We start from the raw sequence: 20,251 nt of genomic DNA, 5'->3' as shown, positions 1-20,251 counted from the left end.
AGCAATTGCAAGGCCTGTTATTCTTCACACCTTTCTCTTCACAAGTTTTTTTTTTGTTTGTTTTTCAAATGTATTTTTTATCTCCGGGCAACTCTTGGTATTTCAGCTACACAGTGTTTTGAATGCAAAAGTCATCCTTTGGTTAAGTGGTTGTATTGAATTGACCTCAGTCAGTTGGCGATCAATATTGTGATTGATTAAGAGAGAGTGATTACCTCCCTCTTGCCATAGTCCGACGCAGAGCTGTGTGCTAATTACTGGGCTTCCATCGTTCCTACAATGATTGATCAATCTCTCTGTGACGCGACTGCAATCAGGGGATCGATTTTCTGATTGGAGAAAGTGTAGGCTACCACTGTTTCATATTGTTGTGGCACACTCTTTTTTTTTTGTGTGAATTTAATTGAAAATATGTGAAACTCTCAAAGGATGCTTCAGTTCTGTCTCTTCACAGCAGCATTCTCTTTAGCTTCTGTCCTTGGAGTTCAAAGACTGGGATGATTGTTATGCTCGGCAGCGCCCTCCTGAACTGTGTAAAGATTCTGGCCCTTGTGCCCTTGCAGGAATAAAAAAAAAAAACACACTTGCATGCCTGGTACATCAGAGACTTTGGAAGCAAACCTGCAACCTTCAATCTAGAGTATAATACTTAGATTTTAGCCTTGTCCACTGTTTTCAATTTACAGTTATTGTTCCTTCTAAGGTTTCTCGATTCAATAATTGTATTCACGTTATCAGTTCATTTATTGTCTTCTTTTAGTGTTTCTTTAGTCAGCCATACCCGGGTATATGGTGTTTTTTGTCCTGCATCATCATGGGATTCATTCCAATTTCCTGTAGTCAGAAAAACTGCTTGTTACATTCACACATGGAGTTTTCTAATCTTCTGCAATATCACCCATGATGGCCCTTTATTGTTTGAACATTTACTCCCTCCACCACAGTCATCTACATAACATTGCAAGCTTCTGCTCTTGCATGACTGCTGTTGTATGACGACTTGTGCCGTTTTCAGTTTTATTGAAAAATAAGGAAGCAATGGGGCTTGAAACGTGTTGCTCTCTCTGGTATTGTACAAATGGCAACATTACAGAATTTGCCATTTATCATTAAAAAAAAAACACACATAGGATCAGCCTGTTGATTAATAATTTACTTGAAATTCAAAATAAGTTTTGAATGATGGTTGACTGGGAGACAACCCCAGCTTCTTTTATAGGCCAACAGCTTACATTCCTCTTATTCTTCTTGGGAGGAGACCAAAGTGGGATTCATCGTCTCTCTACTGTTTCCTTAGTCTGGCAACACCTCTGTGGGCTGGAATAGGTTTTCTTAGGAGAGGAAAGTGTGGACCTTTTTGCTGAGCTGCTACTGCTACTAATGCAGTCTTCTCCATGAGTGTAAACAACCCTGTCTATTGAAATTGCAGGTTTTGAATCATTTTGAAATATTTGCTGAACAAGAGAGTTTGGACTTGGCGCCGCAGATGATTACAGTCTTTGAAAACCTGATGGATCTGAGTCAAACTTGTTAATTCTCTGGCTCTGACAAGAAACAAAAAGACAGTGGGGAAAAAAGCTGCCGGTGTAAGTGTTAGGGGTGTCGGGAAAACTGCTGCTGCATGAATGCATACAAACACCCGTCTGAATTAATGTTCTTCACTTATGCTGGGTCCCATTTAAATTTCACTGAATTCTAATCAGGTAGCTGCTTTGAGGTGAATGTATCAGCTTTAGCGTATACAAAGTTGTCTGAACAATACTCCTGCGTCATGGTAATGTGTAATAAAAGCCCATTTCTTTGCTTGAACAGTAGGTGACCCCAAATCTGAGCTATTTAAAAATTCAAAAGCCATGTTTTCCAATTATAGAACCCCCGGTGGTTATACTTAAATCCAAGCAAGATGTAGTACATTTATTCTGCTGTTTAAGATACCACTGCCTACAAAGAACAGGCACATTTCAATGTATTCCTCTTTTGACCATCAACTCTTTTGTCTTACTCAACCACTTGACCCGTCAATCATTTAAAACTGTTAACATTTTCCAACAGAAATTGAGACGCTTAATCCTTTAAATCTGTGTATAATGTTGCATTCCTGCTGGTTGCTGACTCTTAGACAATGCTGATAGTTTAAACTTTCCAAGTAGAAACTGTGACATAGCCCCTCTGATTCTGAAGTAGGGTTTTGGAACTAATCTGCGTACATGTCAGGTTTCAAAAGGCTCAGATGAAGAGGACGAGCTGAATTATGATTGGCTGATGAAATCGTGTCCATTTGATTGAGGCTAACGTGGCCAATACTCACTCTTGTCAGTCAACTCAGCCAAGCCCCATATAAAGGAAAAATGTGTAAACTGAGGAATGTAAAATGTAACGATACAATTTTTAATTTAAGACTTAAATCATTTTTGGACCATAAGATATTTAAATGTATTCTTTCATCCTCATTTTTACCAATAAAAGGTAAATGTATTTGTCCTATGACACAAGTGAGATATTCTTGATAATTGCTTAAATTAATTTGTATGCAAAGCCATGTTTTAGCCATGTAGTATCTATAAACACTAAATACTGTACTTTGCATTTGATTGACGCTTTGTTTTAACTTGGCTTTGCCTATTTATCTGTATTCATACTAGCCACCATTTTCTTTGCACCGTGCAACCTTTAACCACGTTAAGAAAGAAAGACCTCTTGGTGAAAGTTACCTGAACAAACTAATTTGTATTTCAAATATTGACATTTCATATAGTGGCTCCCTGCTGGCAAGATGAGATGGAAATTGCGTTAACTGTACGTGTATGAAACTGTGAGTACTCAGGTGTGTAATAGTTTTAATAAATCTCCCTTCTAAGAACTCCCACAAGGAAAGGCTGATGTTCTAATAGGGACTCGTTAATGAAGATAAAACTGCTGAGTAAGCGTGTTGGAATAATTCCACACAGATTGTTTGCGAGTGAATATTAATAATACTGTCAGATTTTTCGTCTCAATCCCCATTTGATGAGATTTTCTCCACACGCACTTAATTCTCGTAACAAGCGCAGATGACTGCACTTCCACTTTCAAAATACATTTTTAGGTCAGGGTTCCAATTTTCTGCAGTTGTTGCTTCAGGCCATGGCTGTTCCAGGGATCCTTCTCTCATTTATTCTCATGTCGTTTAATTTTTCAAATAACGTGAAGGACTTTTAACCCACCAAAGTTTCAAACTTCTCTTACACGTACCAAAATGTTAAATTAAAAAGGACTTTAATGTGTTTGACTCTGTTATAAATGGGTCATCCAATTACATCATGACGTCCACCAGATTAAAGTAGGCCGAAGTCTGGTTTTCCATATCATTTGGTTTTATATTTTGGTTCTTACTTTGCACAGTGGCCAGAAGAGGGAGGACAGATACAATCATCCACAAATGTTCCGTGATGAAGTAGGGGAATGTAGAACCACTACAGTGACATTTAGCATTTTAATATTTATTTCATTGAATGTCATAGGTTAATAATCTGTCACGCAAAAAAAGGGTAGCTTGCTGACTTACTGATGCATGTAAAACATAAGCCTTGAACAAAAGTTAACCAAGATAAAAAACTTTGAATTGTTAATTGAGAATGACTCTCGGGTTGCATATTTGTTGCGTTCTGTGTAAATATAAATTAAAAATCTGTGTTTCTTTTTCCTCTCGATGAGAGAGGGTAAGAAATGAGTGTAAGTAAGTCATTTGTATTTATATAGCACTTTTCCAGACCAGGGTCACAAAACGCTTAAACAATCAAAACAATATTAAATAAAGTATATACTTTTAAGGTCAAGTTAACACTAAGAACAACACAGGAGTTCCAGAAAATCAAGTAAAAGCCTGAACAAATAAAAACGTCTTAAGATGTTTCTTGAAGGAGTCAGTAGATCCATCAAACACAGAGAGAGAGGAAGATCGTTCCAAAACTTAGCAGCAACAGCCTGGAAGGGTTTCTCTCCTCTGGTCCTGAACCGTGTGCAAGGACCCATCAGTAGATTCTGATCCACAGACCTCAGAGCCCGAGCTGGGGTGTAAGGCTGGATCAGATCACTGATGTAAGGAGGAGCCTGACCATGAATAGATCTGAAAGTAAGAACCATAAAGTTGATCCTGAAAGAAACTGGAAGCCAGTGAAGAGTTTTAAGGATCGGAGAAATGTGAGTTATTCTACTAGAGCAGTACAGAATTCTCGCTGCAGAGTTCTGAATCAACTGCAGGTGAGACAGCTCCTTCTTGTTAAGACATGAAAACAAACTGTTACAATAGTCCAGGCGAGAAGAAACAAACGCATGGATTATAAACTCCAGATCATGTTGTGACTACATGAAGCGATTATAATTAAATAATAATAATAATTAAATAATAATAATAATATAATTAAAGTATAGCGGTTATAATTGCAAGTATACCAAGGTTGCAAGTCGTTAAACTCTTAATTTTTATTATTGAATAATTCCTTTCCAGATTACATCGTCATTTAACATCAGCTAACATGCAATGATTGTGCACATCTAGTCGGCACTGTTGTATTTGTAAGATGCCTTGGGTGTCTTGAAAGGTGCCATCAAAATAAAATGAATTATTATTATTATTATTATTATTTGAATACAATCCTGCCACGATTATCAACCGTTGTCATACATGGTCATACAGATTTTAAAAGAGCAGCAAAAAGAATAATCATAATATTTTACCCCTTTTAAAAATTAACTCAATATTACACCAAAGTTAATTTATCTTATTAATGTCTTCATTGCTGTTGGTGTTATTGAAATAGTTGATATTGATTATGTTAATGTTTGGAACACATATTTGTCAATATCCATAAGTTATGCAATTATGTTCCGTTTCTGATGCTAGTCAGCGTTTGGATTTCCATTTTATAATAGTGATCAATGCACCATATTTTTTAGCATTATTTAATATTGGTAGTAGATTTGCGTCACATTTGATCTTTTTTACCTTTGAGTTCAGAAAATTAAATAAATAAAAATGACAAGGGGCTTGTTTTGCTTTATTTTGTCGGGACATAGGAACTTCCAAAAAATAAACATTCATCACGATAATAAATTCAAGGCGAGGAGGTGAGCGAGTTAACATTAGAACTTTAAACAAGTTTCTCATTTGAATATTAAAAATAGCCCTGTCCTGTGAGGAGATATTGTCTGCAAGTAATTCGTTCTATTCATCATTGCTGACATGTGACTATGAATCTGTGGTCGTTTCATTTGACAGCATTATTATTTTGACACACTGACATTCCTGACAAATTTCCACTGATGCAAAGTGTGAATCTTTTATTTCATAGTCAGAGAAAATATGTGTTTGATGTCAAATAACAATAGAACAATAGATAGAAACGATGAACATGGAACTGTTTTTGTGTTTCATACCAACAATGAAATGGTGCTTTGTCTGTCTTTCTAGGTCGGCTATGAGAACGCTGGAACAGTGGAGTTTTTGGTCGACAAACATGGGAAACATTATTTCATCGAGGTCAACTCTCGTCTCCAAGTGGAACACACGGTCACAGAAGAAATCACAGAGTAAGTTTCCTTAACTGTGTTAATACGCCAATGACAAGGTCTGTGGTTCGTTCAAATGTGTTATCTCATAAATACTTCAGGTCTCATGACCTCAGCTTGTTGTTAAATCAGCTTGAATATTTAAGGTTTTTTGTTGGAAAATTGGGATAGTCTCAGTAAAGATGGTAAAGTAGCAGTTTGTAAAATCGTCGCCTGGACTGCGTTTTCTGGAAACTGAAGCTGCTTGACTAAGATTTTCATCACCACGAGCATCCCCAGGGATTCCTGGAAATAAAGAAAATACCCAGTGAGAGGCAGTTCTCCTGTGAAAAGATCTTGTTGCACGACACCGCTTCCTTTCATTCCACTGATGTAATGTTGGCAGGTGAGAAGCGACGGCAAACAGGCGGGAGACACCACATCGGTTGCTGCTTACATAATGTATTTGGTGAATACTAGAGCTGGCCATGTTTAAACATTTGCAGATGTCCACTCTAACCAGCAGGGCACTATTAAAAGTGGCTGCTTTGCCGGGTTCTGAAGAAAAATAAATCCATTATTTCAGCGTGGTGCAGTACTGGCAGTTCATTCAATGATCATTACAGACATGTCATGACATGACTTGAAATGAGCCTCACATTTAGGCTCTGGTCAGATGAGTGAAGTCACTTCTTTTGTTAAGCTATGTTTTTTTCAGAAGTCCTTTTAAGCCATGAATTTCTCTAAGGAGATGAATAAAGTATCTATCTATCTATCTATCTTAAGCATATCCTGCTTTGATGAGTCCCGAGATATGCTTGACATTAATGCACAGATAAAAACCAAACAACAGATCATCCTGCCATATGAGAATCATGTCATGATGAAAGTGCTGTTTGACATCTTCTAATGGCCGCTTTCGGCAACTCGAACGTCTTCCTCGAATATGACATGAGTAATTCCCTGCCCGACCACAGACGCCTAATTTGTATCCAACACATCCCTTTGTTTTAGTTAAGGAGATGTCATTGGTTTAGAGTGAGATAAAAAAAAGCCTAGACTTTCATAGAAACGTTTTCGCTGCTTTGTATGAATGCACCATCTTGATGCAGGGGCGGAGGAACTTTGGAGGAAGATTATGCGAGTCAGTGAAGGGAGCAGTGGAATAATCTGAGAAAGATTGAGTGGCTCTGAGCAGATGTGAAATGTTTGTTGTGGTGAACAAACAGAATGGTGGTGAAAGCTACAGCTACTAAATTGAAATGACTGAAGAAATACATTCTTGTAAGAAGCAAAAATAAAGATTAATGATGTGGAATATTTAGCATTTACCTATTGGATAAAACTTACTAAAATTTACTAATGTAAATCAGATTAGAAAAGCTTTTTTTTTCTCTGTAGAGGCCGTTATAATAATTAGACTTTGACCTTTTTTTTTTTTTTACCCCAAAAAATAAATTAATGTTTTCAACAAATTCAATCTAAACTTTTCGCTCTGTTTTCATCTGAAGCGGAGATGGATGAAGGGATTTTTTTTGTACAAACAAATCGTCCTCGGGGCTGCTTTTAAAGTATAAAATAATATGAAGGAGGCCTTTTTGTATTTATGTATCATAAATCATTTATATCAACTCTTACTGATATCGCAGATACCGCGGAGTCGCCTCTGTCTGCCTAATGCATTGTCACATTTAATATGTTTAAAATAAAGGAGAGAAGGAAGTAGTTCCACAAAATATCTCTCCACCATCCACCTGGTGTCGGTGGGTATGAGATAAAAGATCTGGACATTTCATTTTAAAACTGGTTTCTTATGAGTGCTTTATGACTTTGTCCTTCGTGTGCCCTTTTCATACAAGTCATGGAATATCTTTCTGCACCCCACATTTTCATTTCTTCTCATTTTTCACAGAATGTCATTTTATCAAACCTGATAAATACATTCTTACAGTTTATTTTGTTGTGGTCCCCATATCTGAACACAGTACTGGCAAGAATCTGCGATATTAATACAGAAGTGCGGCTTTAAATTGTACTGTAATATTTAGATATCACAATATAATACCAATGTTAGAGACATTTTTGGACCTGAATACATTTTATGTCTCTTAACATGAACAATGTAGATTCATGCAAAAATCCACCAAAGAAAGGAGAATAAAGTAATTTAACACATACATACCCCCATAAAGGAATTTATGCCAAAGTTGACCAGCGTACTTAACATTAATGTATTTTTGTTTTACTCTTCAATGATTGTTCAAAAGGTTGTGTTTGAAATAAACGCTGCAGTAATACTCAAGAGAAGAAGAAGATCACAGAATTGGAAAAGCTGAACATGGGATACCAATACACAATCAATAACAGACCTTAAGGGGAGTTAAAACGAGCTTAAACGTTAAATATTTAATAACATTAACACAGCTTCCAAAACAACTGCATAAACAAGGTATAAAAAAATAATACCACAATAATAAAAACAATAACAGTGAAAACAACATTAATAATATCAGAAACAAAACTGACAAAAATAAAACTAATCAAATGGACACAACACAACACGCGTCAAATACTAATGACAATTAAAAACATCAATTAACTATGATTATTTTGAGTGATAAAGAAGGTCTTGAATAAGGAGCAGAAACGACAATCATTTTCAATCCCTGGAATCCTGTATTATCACAGTAGAAAAGTGTACTATTCTAAGTGTTCTCTTGTATGTAAACCATAGATATGATATCAACTGACAAGATGAGATTGAAATGAATGATACAATGTATGAGAAATACAAATACATACATGGATGTCATTACTAGTATGTGTCATGTGTTGGGAGCTATATTGTGAGCCCGGGGTTAACCTGTCACAGAGCTACTTCCCCGTCCTCCCAGCTGTCAATCTCAGTCCCTTTCCATCTTCTGATTCCATCGGCTCCTTTTTTCTTCATCTCATTTATATTTTCTAACGTCCTTTCGGCACTGTTGCTTCTCTAAAATGGATCCTGCCAGCTCTCCTCCTATTCTATCAATCTTCTTTTGTCACATGTTTATACATTCCAGTCCCCATCTCTTTATCCTCTACCTCACCTTTACCTCCTCACTTGCTTTCCCTATCTCCTCAATTAAACTTTTCTGATTATTAGAATCCTCTTAGCTCTTCTCTATCGTCCAACTGAGACTTTCTAGAAGTTCTTAAGAACGTTTGATAGCCGACAGAGCTTAAGTTTGAATTAGAAGCGTCTTAACTTATCTCACAAATAATTACAATGAGATGTTGAGAAATGTGCCCAAATCCATGTTATTTTAACTGTATTCTGACACGATGTTGAATAAAACAAGTTATAGAAAAGATCCTGTGGATGTTAAGGGTGTCGATGTTTTTTAGACGTTAAGGCTTGTAAACGTTGTGTAACATGTCTCCCTTAACAGGCTCGTGGCATCAAAATGTTATCATCTTTTTACCTTCAATGTACTCACTATGGTTCAATCCCTCCTGGTGATGCCGCCGCTGTCGTCTCATTTCTCTTGATCTTGTTAGTTTAATTATTGGCAGATTATCACATGGAGATGAAAAAACAAACGAGAAACAATCTATTAAATCATGTTGGTACAACAGCAATGCTGACGACTCATTGTTCTCCCACCAAGATGACTTTAAATAGCAGTGAGAGAACGAGTCTCTTTGTTGTAATCTCACCGGTCTGATCGGGTCTCGTTGACACTGGACTGTCGGGCTGAAAGATGAAACGTGACTCTGTCACACATTTTATTAGTTGTTTTTATACATGCTTAAGAGAGAATTTCTTCCCTTTTTTTGTTTTTGCCAGAAGCAACCGAGAGTTAAAATGTGATTTCGCCTTCAGCGGATATTTATCCCATCAGGTGCCAGTTAATGCTGGAAGCTAGTCTTTTAGCTGCTGGCCTGTCACCACATCTTTAGGGATTTCTTTAATGGCTGGAAAGTGGTGGATGACTGGCCAGGAAACTCGTGCATGGAGCTGTTCCTAATTGAAACCTGTGTTTGTTCCTAGAGGTGATGATCGTCTTTTCTCCTTAAATATTCAAACGGAAATGGGCCTGGCTGCACTTCAGGGGATCTGTGAGTCAGTTGCATGTGAAATAATGGATGTGTCAGTGGAAAGTACTTTTTTGTTCTCTTTTTACCGCTGAGCGCTGGAGAGATTTAATTCACATGTGTTGGATCACCGTTTTCTTACGGTATAATGCGGTCCTGGTGGCTTCATTGTTATACGACCTTTAGCTTTCATCGTATTGATTTCCATTCTTAAGTGCCACAGCAGAGGTTGGCAGTAGAATGTGTTGTCTGATGGACAAACTGGAGATTAGTTCTGATCCCTTTGAACAGTTTTCTGTTGATGTTTAAAGATAACGCTGCTTTAAAAACATTTACATGCTCATCGATTTTTATTTACTGTTTGAGTACGATGTATTAGTCATCTGCATCATTCAAAATCTTCATTACAATACAAAATAATGACAGTCAGACAGACATCCAACATTTTAGGATTTTCTCGCTTTAAAAAAAAAAATTTTAGCTCTGGAAATAAATTCATTCACACACAGTTCTTCTTCCTTGTATTCATAACTGTGATGTCTGAAGGCGTTGATGAAACACACTGGCAGAGGAAAACAGCAACATTATGCTAATACCTGTTCATCTGTCTTCCTGCCTCTCTGCACAACTGTGGCAATTCAGTTGGAGAGTCAAGACAGAAAAATGGCAATGCCGCCGGACGTATTTATTTTAGGAGGATCAGAAAGATATTTGTTGAATATTTATACTTTGCAACTTTTATCATTCAGATGCTGACGACTGTAGACGAGTGTTAAAAGTTGTGATTGTTCTTAGATTATTCTATAGATTCCTTCTATATATTCCTACCATGTGTAAAAAAAAAAAAAAAAAAAAAATCTCGAATCATGGTCATGCCAGACACTGAAGAGGAGATTAAATAATTGTAAAGAAACTCAAATAGGAGCTTTTACCTCCTTCAAATGTGTTCTCAAATTAATCAGGATATGCACTGTTTAGCTTTCAGCTTTTTTAGTAATACATGGTTAACATCCTTAATAAATGTCTGCTTTAATCAGAGTCTCTCATATACCACAGTCTCTCAAGCAGATTTCTACTGCACACACCAACAACCCTTCCAGTCATTTGTGTCTCAGATGCACTTTTTGGATTTGAGAGATTAATTTTCAAGTCATGATCTGAAGTGGATTTAGCAATAGTTGGAACCAGGACCTAAAGTTATATGGCTGATGTTCTGTTATTATAACAACTTGATTTCAAAATATCTTATGACTTATTTTGTTTATTTCAATCTTGGATGACACACCTTGTGTATGTGAGCTCATTTCTTTTAAGCATTGTAAATGAATGAATATCCTGTATTCAACCATGTGACAAACCTGTGTATCGAGGTGTCATATTTTGTCTGTAAGATATTGAGGTTTAATCTACAACTTTGTTTCATGGAACATATCAATGCAGAGAGAAGTAGAATGGCATGCAGAATGTTTGTGTGTAACATAGGACATGTATAAAGTTGCTTCATTATGTATGTGAAACCTCTATTATGAGCGGATAACAATTTCCATCATCTGCTTTATTGTTGTTGTTGATGAAAAGATAACAGTGTGTCAGTGTGTATGGAAAATGACTCCTACCTTGAATCACGTAAAATTCTATTGGACATGACATTTATATTGTTCTGCCTTGATGCAGTATTGATAAATGGGAGTATTGATCACTTCTTTGTTTTACTAAAATGTTTCACATCCATCACGATGACGGGTGATTATTGTTACTCCTTTTTGTTATTAAAATATTCATGCTCATCTGGGTGAACAGAGATTAACTTCACATGCTCGGTTTGAAGTTAATTTACATTTCTCTAAATCTATTAAAGTAGTGATCTTTTTTATTGGTGCTTAATTATTGAGTTATTGCTTTTTAAGCCTCATAGATCTGCTTGAGGCTGATGTTGTTTATGGATAATTGTTTTATATCCCAGAAAAAAAATTGTTTAAAAGAAACTTGAATCCTTGTGGGATACAGTATCCTTCAAAAGCTTTTTCTTTTACAACCCCAAAACAAAAAAGCTCATAAATCATTTTTTTTACTTTTTCTGTGAACTGGCTGTCTCCATTTGTCTTTTCACGGCTGATGTTTTTCACACTCTTGCTTGTGGTGCGACTATGCATCTGAGTGTACATTAATACACGTGAGCCTGAGGGGAACGCGGTGCTACACCTGCTGATTTGTCTGCTTAAGTGAGCTAATTAGTCTTAAATGACCGCCCTCCGTCTTCATCAGGCTGAGGGACTGACAGAGCCAGGGGCCAGGGGCAGACCGAGATGTTGTTGTGGAGCTGGAGATGGACAGGAAGTGATTTACAGTCGGAGGAATAAGTGCCTAGCTGTCTGCATTTCTATGATACGTTTGAGGGTCTCATTAATTTATTTCACCTGCTCTGGTGATATATATTTTCAAGCCATGTCTCTGGGCTTCTGCATCCTGTCAAGGTCTCTTAAGTTTGGATCACAAGGTGTTTCCTGTCTCCTGCTGCAATGAGACTTCAGCTGGTTCAATGTGCTACCTTGTCAGCAGTTTTTTTTTTCTGAGAACTATGTAGGAAAGGGAGTCTCCCGGACATGATTGATTATAGGCGTGCTGCATGAAAATGTGTTCTTTATAGCTTTCGTGCTTCTGTTTCTTATGTTAAAAAAAAAAAATCAATTTACCAAGTTTGTATGTATATTGGCATGTATTTTTTCTATCCCTTCACTTGAAAACTGTCTTCAAACACGAAGGCTTTTCCTTGATTTTTCTGGAACTCCTTTGTTGTCCTCTGTGTTATCTTGACCTTTTAAGTATATATTTTATTGAGTATTGTTTTGATCGTTTAAGCGCTTTGTGACCCTGGTCTGGAAAAGCGCTCTATAAATATACTTACATGGCACATGATGGTAATTACATTTAAACTTCTATTAACCATCTATCTTCAGTGACAGTCAACGCAATTTTCCATATTGTTTCCTCCTTATGCCACAGGCTTTTAATTAACAATCTTCAGACTCTTTGTTTTCCTGTCAACTGACTCGTGAAGTGGTGTTGTTCTCACAGAGCTTTGTTTATCTATTCTTTCAGGCATTTGTAGCATGGAATGGGGTATTGTTGATGTAAACCGTTTTCTTGCAAGGTATTAATTCTCACATGCGTTGAACAACAGTCCCTTTCATTTAATTGGTGAATAAAACAACAAATTCATAATCTTGAGTATCTGGAGCTCATGATTTGTTTTTGTCAACAAAATTAAGTCTTCAAATCGTTGGCCACAATTCCAATGAATGAACTTTCGATGAGTGTTGTAGGAGAGACTTGAGATTGTGGTCAAGGGATATTAAGAGGAGTCATGGTCTCGGTGATTGATTATTTATACATGGAGCTGAGTCAAGTAACGCTTTAATAGTTATTGCCTGAATCTACTTGGCAATATCCAAATACACAATAAACATTTAATTGTCCTTTTGGCACTTGTGTTCCTCCCCCTCATCCTTGCCTCTGCTATTTGTCCTCGGTTAGCCTTCCTCCCCTGCTGCTAGTCCTCTGGACCTTGCCTCTGATTCTTTATTTATGTTGCCTCAGGCTTATTGAATCAGCCCTCTTCTTCCTCAATCATTTTTTTCCTCCTTCATGACCTCCTGTATGGGTACTTGGGAACTTTTTGCATCACAAGCGCAGAGTCTGCAGTTTTGCTGTGGTCACTTGGTGGGGCATAGAGGGTGGTCCTTAATATACATATTCATAATATTGGTTCATAGTTCATAGTAGTGTCCTGCTGAATCGCTGTGCATGTGTTTTAATGTTCAGTAACAAATGGACGATGATTATACTTGACGTGTATCACACATGTGACGTGTCAATTAAAACCACTTTTTTCAGTCCAGCACTATCAAAAGTTAAATGTCTTGCTCGTGGAAACATCAAAACCATCATCCTTTCTTGAATTCCTTGGAGTTGAATGTATTTTACAGTGATGTCAACAATTCTTCAAATATGCATTTCATTTTTTACATTTTACAAAAATGAAATGCACATCTACAAAACCTGTTTACCAGATAAGTGCTGTTTAGTCAAAATAGTTTTAAGTTGCTATATATTATGGGAGGTGTCACTACTTGTCTGCAGCAGCTTTTCCAGCATGTTGCTTCTTGAGTTAATTGTAGTATTTGTTAACTTGACAATGTGTATGAAAAGGGGCAGAACCAGGAGAAATCAAAAATGTATCTTGGTCCACATGTTTGATGGTATACTTCATCATATCAAAGCAATGTCTCTTGTTAAAAAAACAAGTTGCACCACGTGGCTATCGACATACTTGCCAACCAGAGCAGACGCATGAAAAGCTTTGTCGGTCTGTCTCAGATTTCAGATTACATGCCGTTACAGTCAGGTAGCTTTGTTCAGTGTTGACGTCCAACTGTGTGCAGTCAAAGCAACATCCGGAGCCCCAGACACTCGCCTCGCTGTCTAGACCCTGAGATTTGTTTCACAGGTATATCATTATAATTTTTCTGAAAGAGTCTCTGAAAATGTGTCAGGACTCTGCAATTTGTTGCAAAACCAGGTTTAAAGCAAATGTTTCAGTAAAACGGGTGAAGGGGCATGCATTGGCAAGAATCTGACAATATGATACGTGTCATTTTACAGAGGCAATGATGGATTGCTATATTTTGTGATACTGTAGGAACAAGGATATATTTGTAGTATTGTCTGAGTTCTTGACTCTGGTGTTGCAGTATTTACAAACCACACAAAGTCGTAACCGCTTTTATTTGTTTCGAAACCAAAATACGTCCAAACATCTCATCCTCTGTCATGGTCGGGCTTGTTCCTTGAACAATGAAAAATTGTTAAACAATGTAAATAATGAGGACTTAATGACTGAGAGTTTGATTTCAACACAAAAATAACAAACGCTGTCGGCAAAGAAGATATGACACTTATCAAGCTAACTCACACAGTTTCTGGTCAGATCTTTCTGCCTGTTCTAAGTTAGTTGATTGCCTGAACTTTCCTATCTTAATCCCTTCATAAAAATGATATCCGTTCATTGCTATGTATTAGGAGTGAAACCACATGTTTCAAAGGTTTCCTGCTTTCACATTTACATATGCAATAGAACAAGTCTGTTCATTAGAAGGTCACGTCTATCAGTGCTCTGTGATACAGTATATCCAGCTGATCAGCGTAGAAGTATCTTCTCCTCTAGCCTCGGAGGCACATGCCTTTACCCTGGGCTGGCATTAGTAAAATCCAAATTTGCATGAATTAGCTTGGCCTAAATGATAAATTAAACTGTAATTTCCATACATTCTGTCCAGTAATCCCCTTTGGATTCTCACTAAGCCTTTTTCACGGGCCGGGGCCCCCAGCACAGTGCTTATCAAACGCTAGAACACCAGAGGATTGTCGTGAAGCCCATGGGCAGATGGGTGTCTGGGGACAAACCAACTCCTTATGAAGTGCTTTGTACCGTGGATGTGAAATAGTGGATGTTCTTTCAGGTTATTGACATCCTTCTTTTTTATTTATAAAGTTTTGAGATATGACATTTTGGGGTACAGGACCATTATAACAAAGAGAATGTTCCAGTGGACCTTATAGTCAGCCAATTCATGAAAATAAACATTTTTTAACATGTTTTATATATTCTTTAATTTAAATTTATACAAGCAGTATAACTGGTTATTCACGCAGGTACAGAACCACCTAAATACATCTTACTAAATGAACGTTTGTTGTTAAATTCCCAAAAGATACAAACTGCATAGTTTGACACAGAATATATTTATCTATTTTTTTTTAATTTACAATTTTATTAAGCTATTAAAGAACAATTGGGAGTAATTATAAAGCAATTGACAAAATGATAATAATTATTGGTGATTTTTAATTGTTCCTGAATTCTTTTTCTTGTGTAACATTGTAAAATTAAGAGACAGCAGACAATGTACCTCATGGTTCTTAGAGGCCCTTTATGCAGCTCTTAAATAGTTTTGTTGCCGTTATAATGTAACTAAAGTTAGATGTAATTGGTTTTATCGTTGCATTTTCAAGCAGTTTGTTTGACACAACAAGAGCTTGTTTTGTGGTTTTAGCTTCCTGGTGACTTGTCCCTCACTACTATATAAAAACACTCTCTGGCAGAGTTGTCCGGGCAAAGTTATATAGTAAAGATCATTATTAATATAACCCTGACAAAGTTCTACAACATGAGTCATGAGTGTTAAAAACTTTAATAATCACGACAGAAAATATGTAGAAATTGTTGTTTATCTTGCTTTCACATCACTCTGCCAACAGACTTCGAATCGACCAATCAACATCAAGCGGGAATGTTCAGCATTTCTTTTCTACAGGCATGGGGTTTATTCATCCTATTTGTGTGGTTTGACTGATCGACTCTTGTTGAACGCTTCACTGGTCTGTTGACAAGTCATCACAGTAAGACGGCTAAACATTATTAGCGGTGCTGAAACAATCCTGCAACCTGTCAGTGAAATGACAGCTGATTGGCTCACAGTCACATATCCTCTATGCATGGTCAAGGCTTTCTCACGCATCAGCCCTTCTTACCGAGCAGATTGCTTTACTCAACCAGATTCTTCACAAATTACTCTATAGCTAACAGGATTCTAAAAACACTAGTGCAACTCCAGGACTGCGATGTCATACATCAAACATGCTACATTCAACTCAGTCGGGATTCAATTAGAAGCTTTTTTCTATTGCAGCAGGTGCGGCAGCAGAAACGCTGTGTGTTCGTTCTTCTATGAACCTGTAAATGGCAATTCCAACAGTGCACTTGCTGAAAAGCTGCTACATGTTTGTTTTTTTTCCCCACATTCTTTGTTCTCCTTACACGTGTTCAACGAGTTCAAGATTGAAGAGTGCATTTCCACAGAATCCTCCAGCGGGAGTCAGCCATGTCAGCTGACTGCGCTTTATTAAAAAGTATCAGCTTGGGACGAATTCTATATAAAGATGAAAAGGGTATCGTGCCGTGTTATTGCTTTGAGGCGCCGTAGTTCCTAAAATGTCACATTTCACTTTAAACTAGTTGGCAAGTTTATTAGATGCAGAGATTGGAATGGTTTAGACCATTTTGCGGAGCTGCAAGACATCACGAAATAAGGCTGATGTGTAAAGTCATAACTTGATCATAAGGCAACTCTTCATTGAGCCCTTAAAGTATTTAAAGGTTGATCTAGTCCTCTCATTGACTGAGAGGACTAGATTTATGTGATTGTAAATAACAGTGGCAGGATGTGCATTTCAGCCCTAGGCCAGCAATGACATCATACCTAGTCCAACCTAAATGAATCCACCTCATAATTGAATCAATATGACATCATGGCTGGAGAATCAAACAGAATCCAACAAACGAATGACATTAACCTTAATAAAGGCTGTTCAAGCAACACTTAATTTCAGTTGATCATAAATGAAGATCACATTTACCATTAGGCGGAGGAAACTAAGTTCATGGATTAATCTACCAAATCTGAAATAACACGGCAGATTTGGGGGGATTATTAAAAAATAATTTATCTGCACCAAAAGAATGTATAGAACAAAGTATAGGTAAAATGCATCATCGCCATTTAATACAGGATGCTAACAAAATGAGAAGAAAATCCACAATCCATTCAAAATAAGACAAAGTAAAACAGATATATTCTTGCACTTGTTATGGTTATATTGAAAAATTCAAACATTATTTACATGTATACATTTCTGCAAATTGTCATCGGTTGATTTCTAATATTATGTATTAAAAAATACACATGGAATGTTTGCATTCACCAACACAGATCTGCTTACTTGCTTACTTAACTTAATTCAAATCCATCCTTCTTATTTTTCTTATAAAACCTTTTATGGCTCTGTTTTACAGTTTATGTATTTTTTTCTATATTCTCAACCAAATCTATTAGTTCTCCTCCTTCCGTCATGGTACATTTATATATTTTATAATAATAATATATTATATAATATATAGGTATGAGTATGTTGAGGCCAGCAGAGAACCCATTGCTGGTCATGGCGGTCCACCACTTTAATACCTATTATTCTTATATACTGTATGTGGTGTTGGGAAAATAAAAATGAGTAATTTAACAGAATTTTTATTTCATTTTAATTAGGGTTTTTAAAAAGAGTTGCTTTTCGGAATTCTAAACAGATGTTGGTTTCCAGTCACCTCTGACCAAAAAAAAGGGGGATTAGATGAGAGATTCCATCACAGATATCTCTGTGTCAACCAATGTTTCTGTGTAATTATGTTAAATGGTCACCTGAGATTACAAATGAGAGTTAAGGATGATCCTCAGGTTGGCTGATGTGGATTTGTGTCTGGCATCTGTGGATTTTAACAGTTGTTGCGTGTGCGTCAATAGGAGCCTCATGAATAATCATTCAAAAAATATATACCATTTCTATTTCATTATTTGTGTTAATGTCAAGCAAGTCTATCATAACCTGGACACAGTTATGTTGTTGTTAAATAAACTATTTTTTTGATAAACCTAGACAAACGTCCTTAACTGATTGAATGAATCGACAATGTAATTCACACATTCTTACTGTTGGCAGGAAAACTAGTTCACCATCTTGTACGGCAGCACAAGCAGTCAGGGCTGTGAAACAGTGTGTGAAAGTCAGTTAGCTTGCCAATCTTCATGGCACCACTCTCCGGTGTGTTTGGCAATTTTCTCTGTGAAATGAAGCCTGCATTTATAACAAAGGGAAACATGTTGGCTTGTAAAACCGGAAACATTGTTCTTTCAGTCAAATAAACATTCTTCAGTAGGTTAACCTGTATAATAATAGTGTTAGCTTATATGGAGGCATGAAGCTCATGGGCTTATTTTAGCAAATCTTTGCAAACAAGAGGTTACAAGAGCAGAGTCCATTATGATGTCAAAATTGTCTTTACTCCGCCTCCAGCCAGCTGTCATCACGCCTCACTTTGTTTATACAACAAGTAAGTTGTAAATGAAGACTTTCAGGATTGATGACGCTTCGTGGCAAACCTTGGTTATTTGACCCAATAGTGTTTTCAGTGGGTGGGACTTAAGCACATTTTCTTAACTAAATATTTAAATTAAAAGAGTTTTGTACGCATAAACAAATGCTGATGAGTACAATAGAGTCCAACAGCTATTTAGAGACACTTCAATCAACACATTAGTTGCCCTTTAAAGGAGCTAAATTTGTAGAAATTGTTCTTCTTTAATGTGTATTTCAACATAACCTTAAAAAATATGGTCTTCTGCTGCCCTCTCTGCCCCCCCTTACAATTAAGAAGCAATGACTTGATCCAGAAAGGAATCCTTACTTATTATGCGATATAAAGGTCCCCGGACCAAATGGTTTTTCCCAAAAAAAACCTTCAGTGAGAGGACACTAGTCCTCACTAAAACACACATATGCACATCTTCACAGTCACAAACAAACAAACATCCATGCATGCACATCTTTAAACTTACAAACACACACATGGACATCTTCCAACTCACAAACACACACATATGCACATCTTCACAGTCGCACGCACGCATGCACGCACACACACACTGAAAGGTACATGGACGCACCTTATCATTTTTAAAAGTCACTGCGGGATAATCAATGTTTTTATAAATTCCAGTTTGCTATTTGCAAGGACATTTGGATATAACTTAATTGGTCTTCACTGAACACAGGTACGACTCTGGTTTGTGACTAATTTTCTAGTTGGCACCGTGTCTGCCTCGCACAACAAATACCGTCTTGTTACGCGAGGTTCTGCACATCCAGAACAATCTGCCTCGAACTTCTTTTCTTTGCACTATTCCTGCTTTTTCCACTCCTCCTGCTTCTTGTCCTTTTTTCTCCTTGCCTATTACCCAAAGTGTCAAAATCCTCCTGCAGGTATGTAGCCTGCTCTGACTCTGAAGGGAAACATCCTTGCAGAAAATAATGTTAGCTCAGCTTACCCTTGAACACCGTTGGATTTAAATAGGATTATATTTTCTTGCTACCAAAAAAAAAAAATCAGGTTACTTAATTATTTCTTCAAAAGATGTTCTCTATAAGTAAAATGTGAAACATGAATCATTTTCTCCACCAGACATTGGATCCGTGAACCTCGGATCGGGATCATTCTTGCTCATCTCATCTAGAAACATGTCTGTGTGTTCAGTGACCCCCCCCCCCCATCTGCTGGTGTGCATGGTTATTTGACATTCTCCTGCTGGTGCTTCAGCCGCAGGAGTTAATTAACAACCTGATGATGGACAAATAGAGTTGAGAGGAAGCTCTGCGCTCGGAGGGAAATTGAATGAAATTGTATCAGGTTTGTGGTTGAGGGTTTCTTCAGGGGTCGCATTCATACCGGCCCCCCCCCTCCAGTCTTTCCTTTCTCTCCAGCCGTGTTCAGATCTCACCCAAACTGTTTCTCAACCTAATTAAAGAAAGATCCTTTTTGCTTCTGTTTAATTCTCCTTATATAATGACCTCCCTCCAGAACGGTAAGACGTAATCCCCCCCATCCTCTCTGACTTCATATCCAATCACCTTTGCATCCTCGTGGAATTTTACGCCTGAATTGATTTAAAATTGCTCCAACCGTTTGAAACATCTGACCACT

The 20,251-nt window shown here is 37.1% G+C and overlaps 1 protein-coding gene across 1 annotated transcript in view; it reads left to right on the top strand.

Moving 5' to 3' along the window:
• LOC148082722 (pyruvate carboxylase, mitochondrial-like) overlaps nt 1–20,251 on the top strand; it is a 180,748-nt gene that overhangs the window by 32,742 nt on the left and 127,755 nt on the right. The window contains exon 10 of the mRNA XM_087789984.1: nt 5,450–5,568. Within this exon, the coding sequence (XP_087646110.1) occupies nt 5,450–5,568 (119 nt within the window). The remainder of the gene's footprint in view (nt 1–5,449; nt 5,569–20,251) is intronic.

Source organism: Callionymus lyra, chromosome 4 (assembly GCF_982586985.1).
Source record: "Callionymus lyra chromosome 4, fCalLyr1.hap1.1, whole genome shotgun sequence".
Classification (NCBI taxonomy): Eukaryota; Metazoa; Chordata; class Actinopteri; order Syngnathiformes; family Callionymidae; genus Callionymus; species Callionymus lyra.
This window is presented reverse-complemented; position numbering and strand designations above follow the sequence as displayed.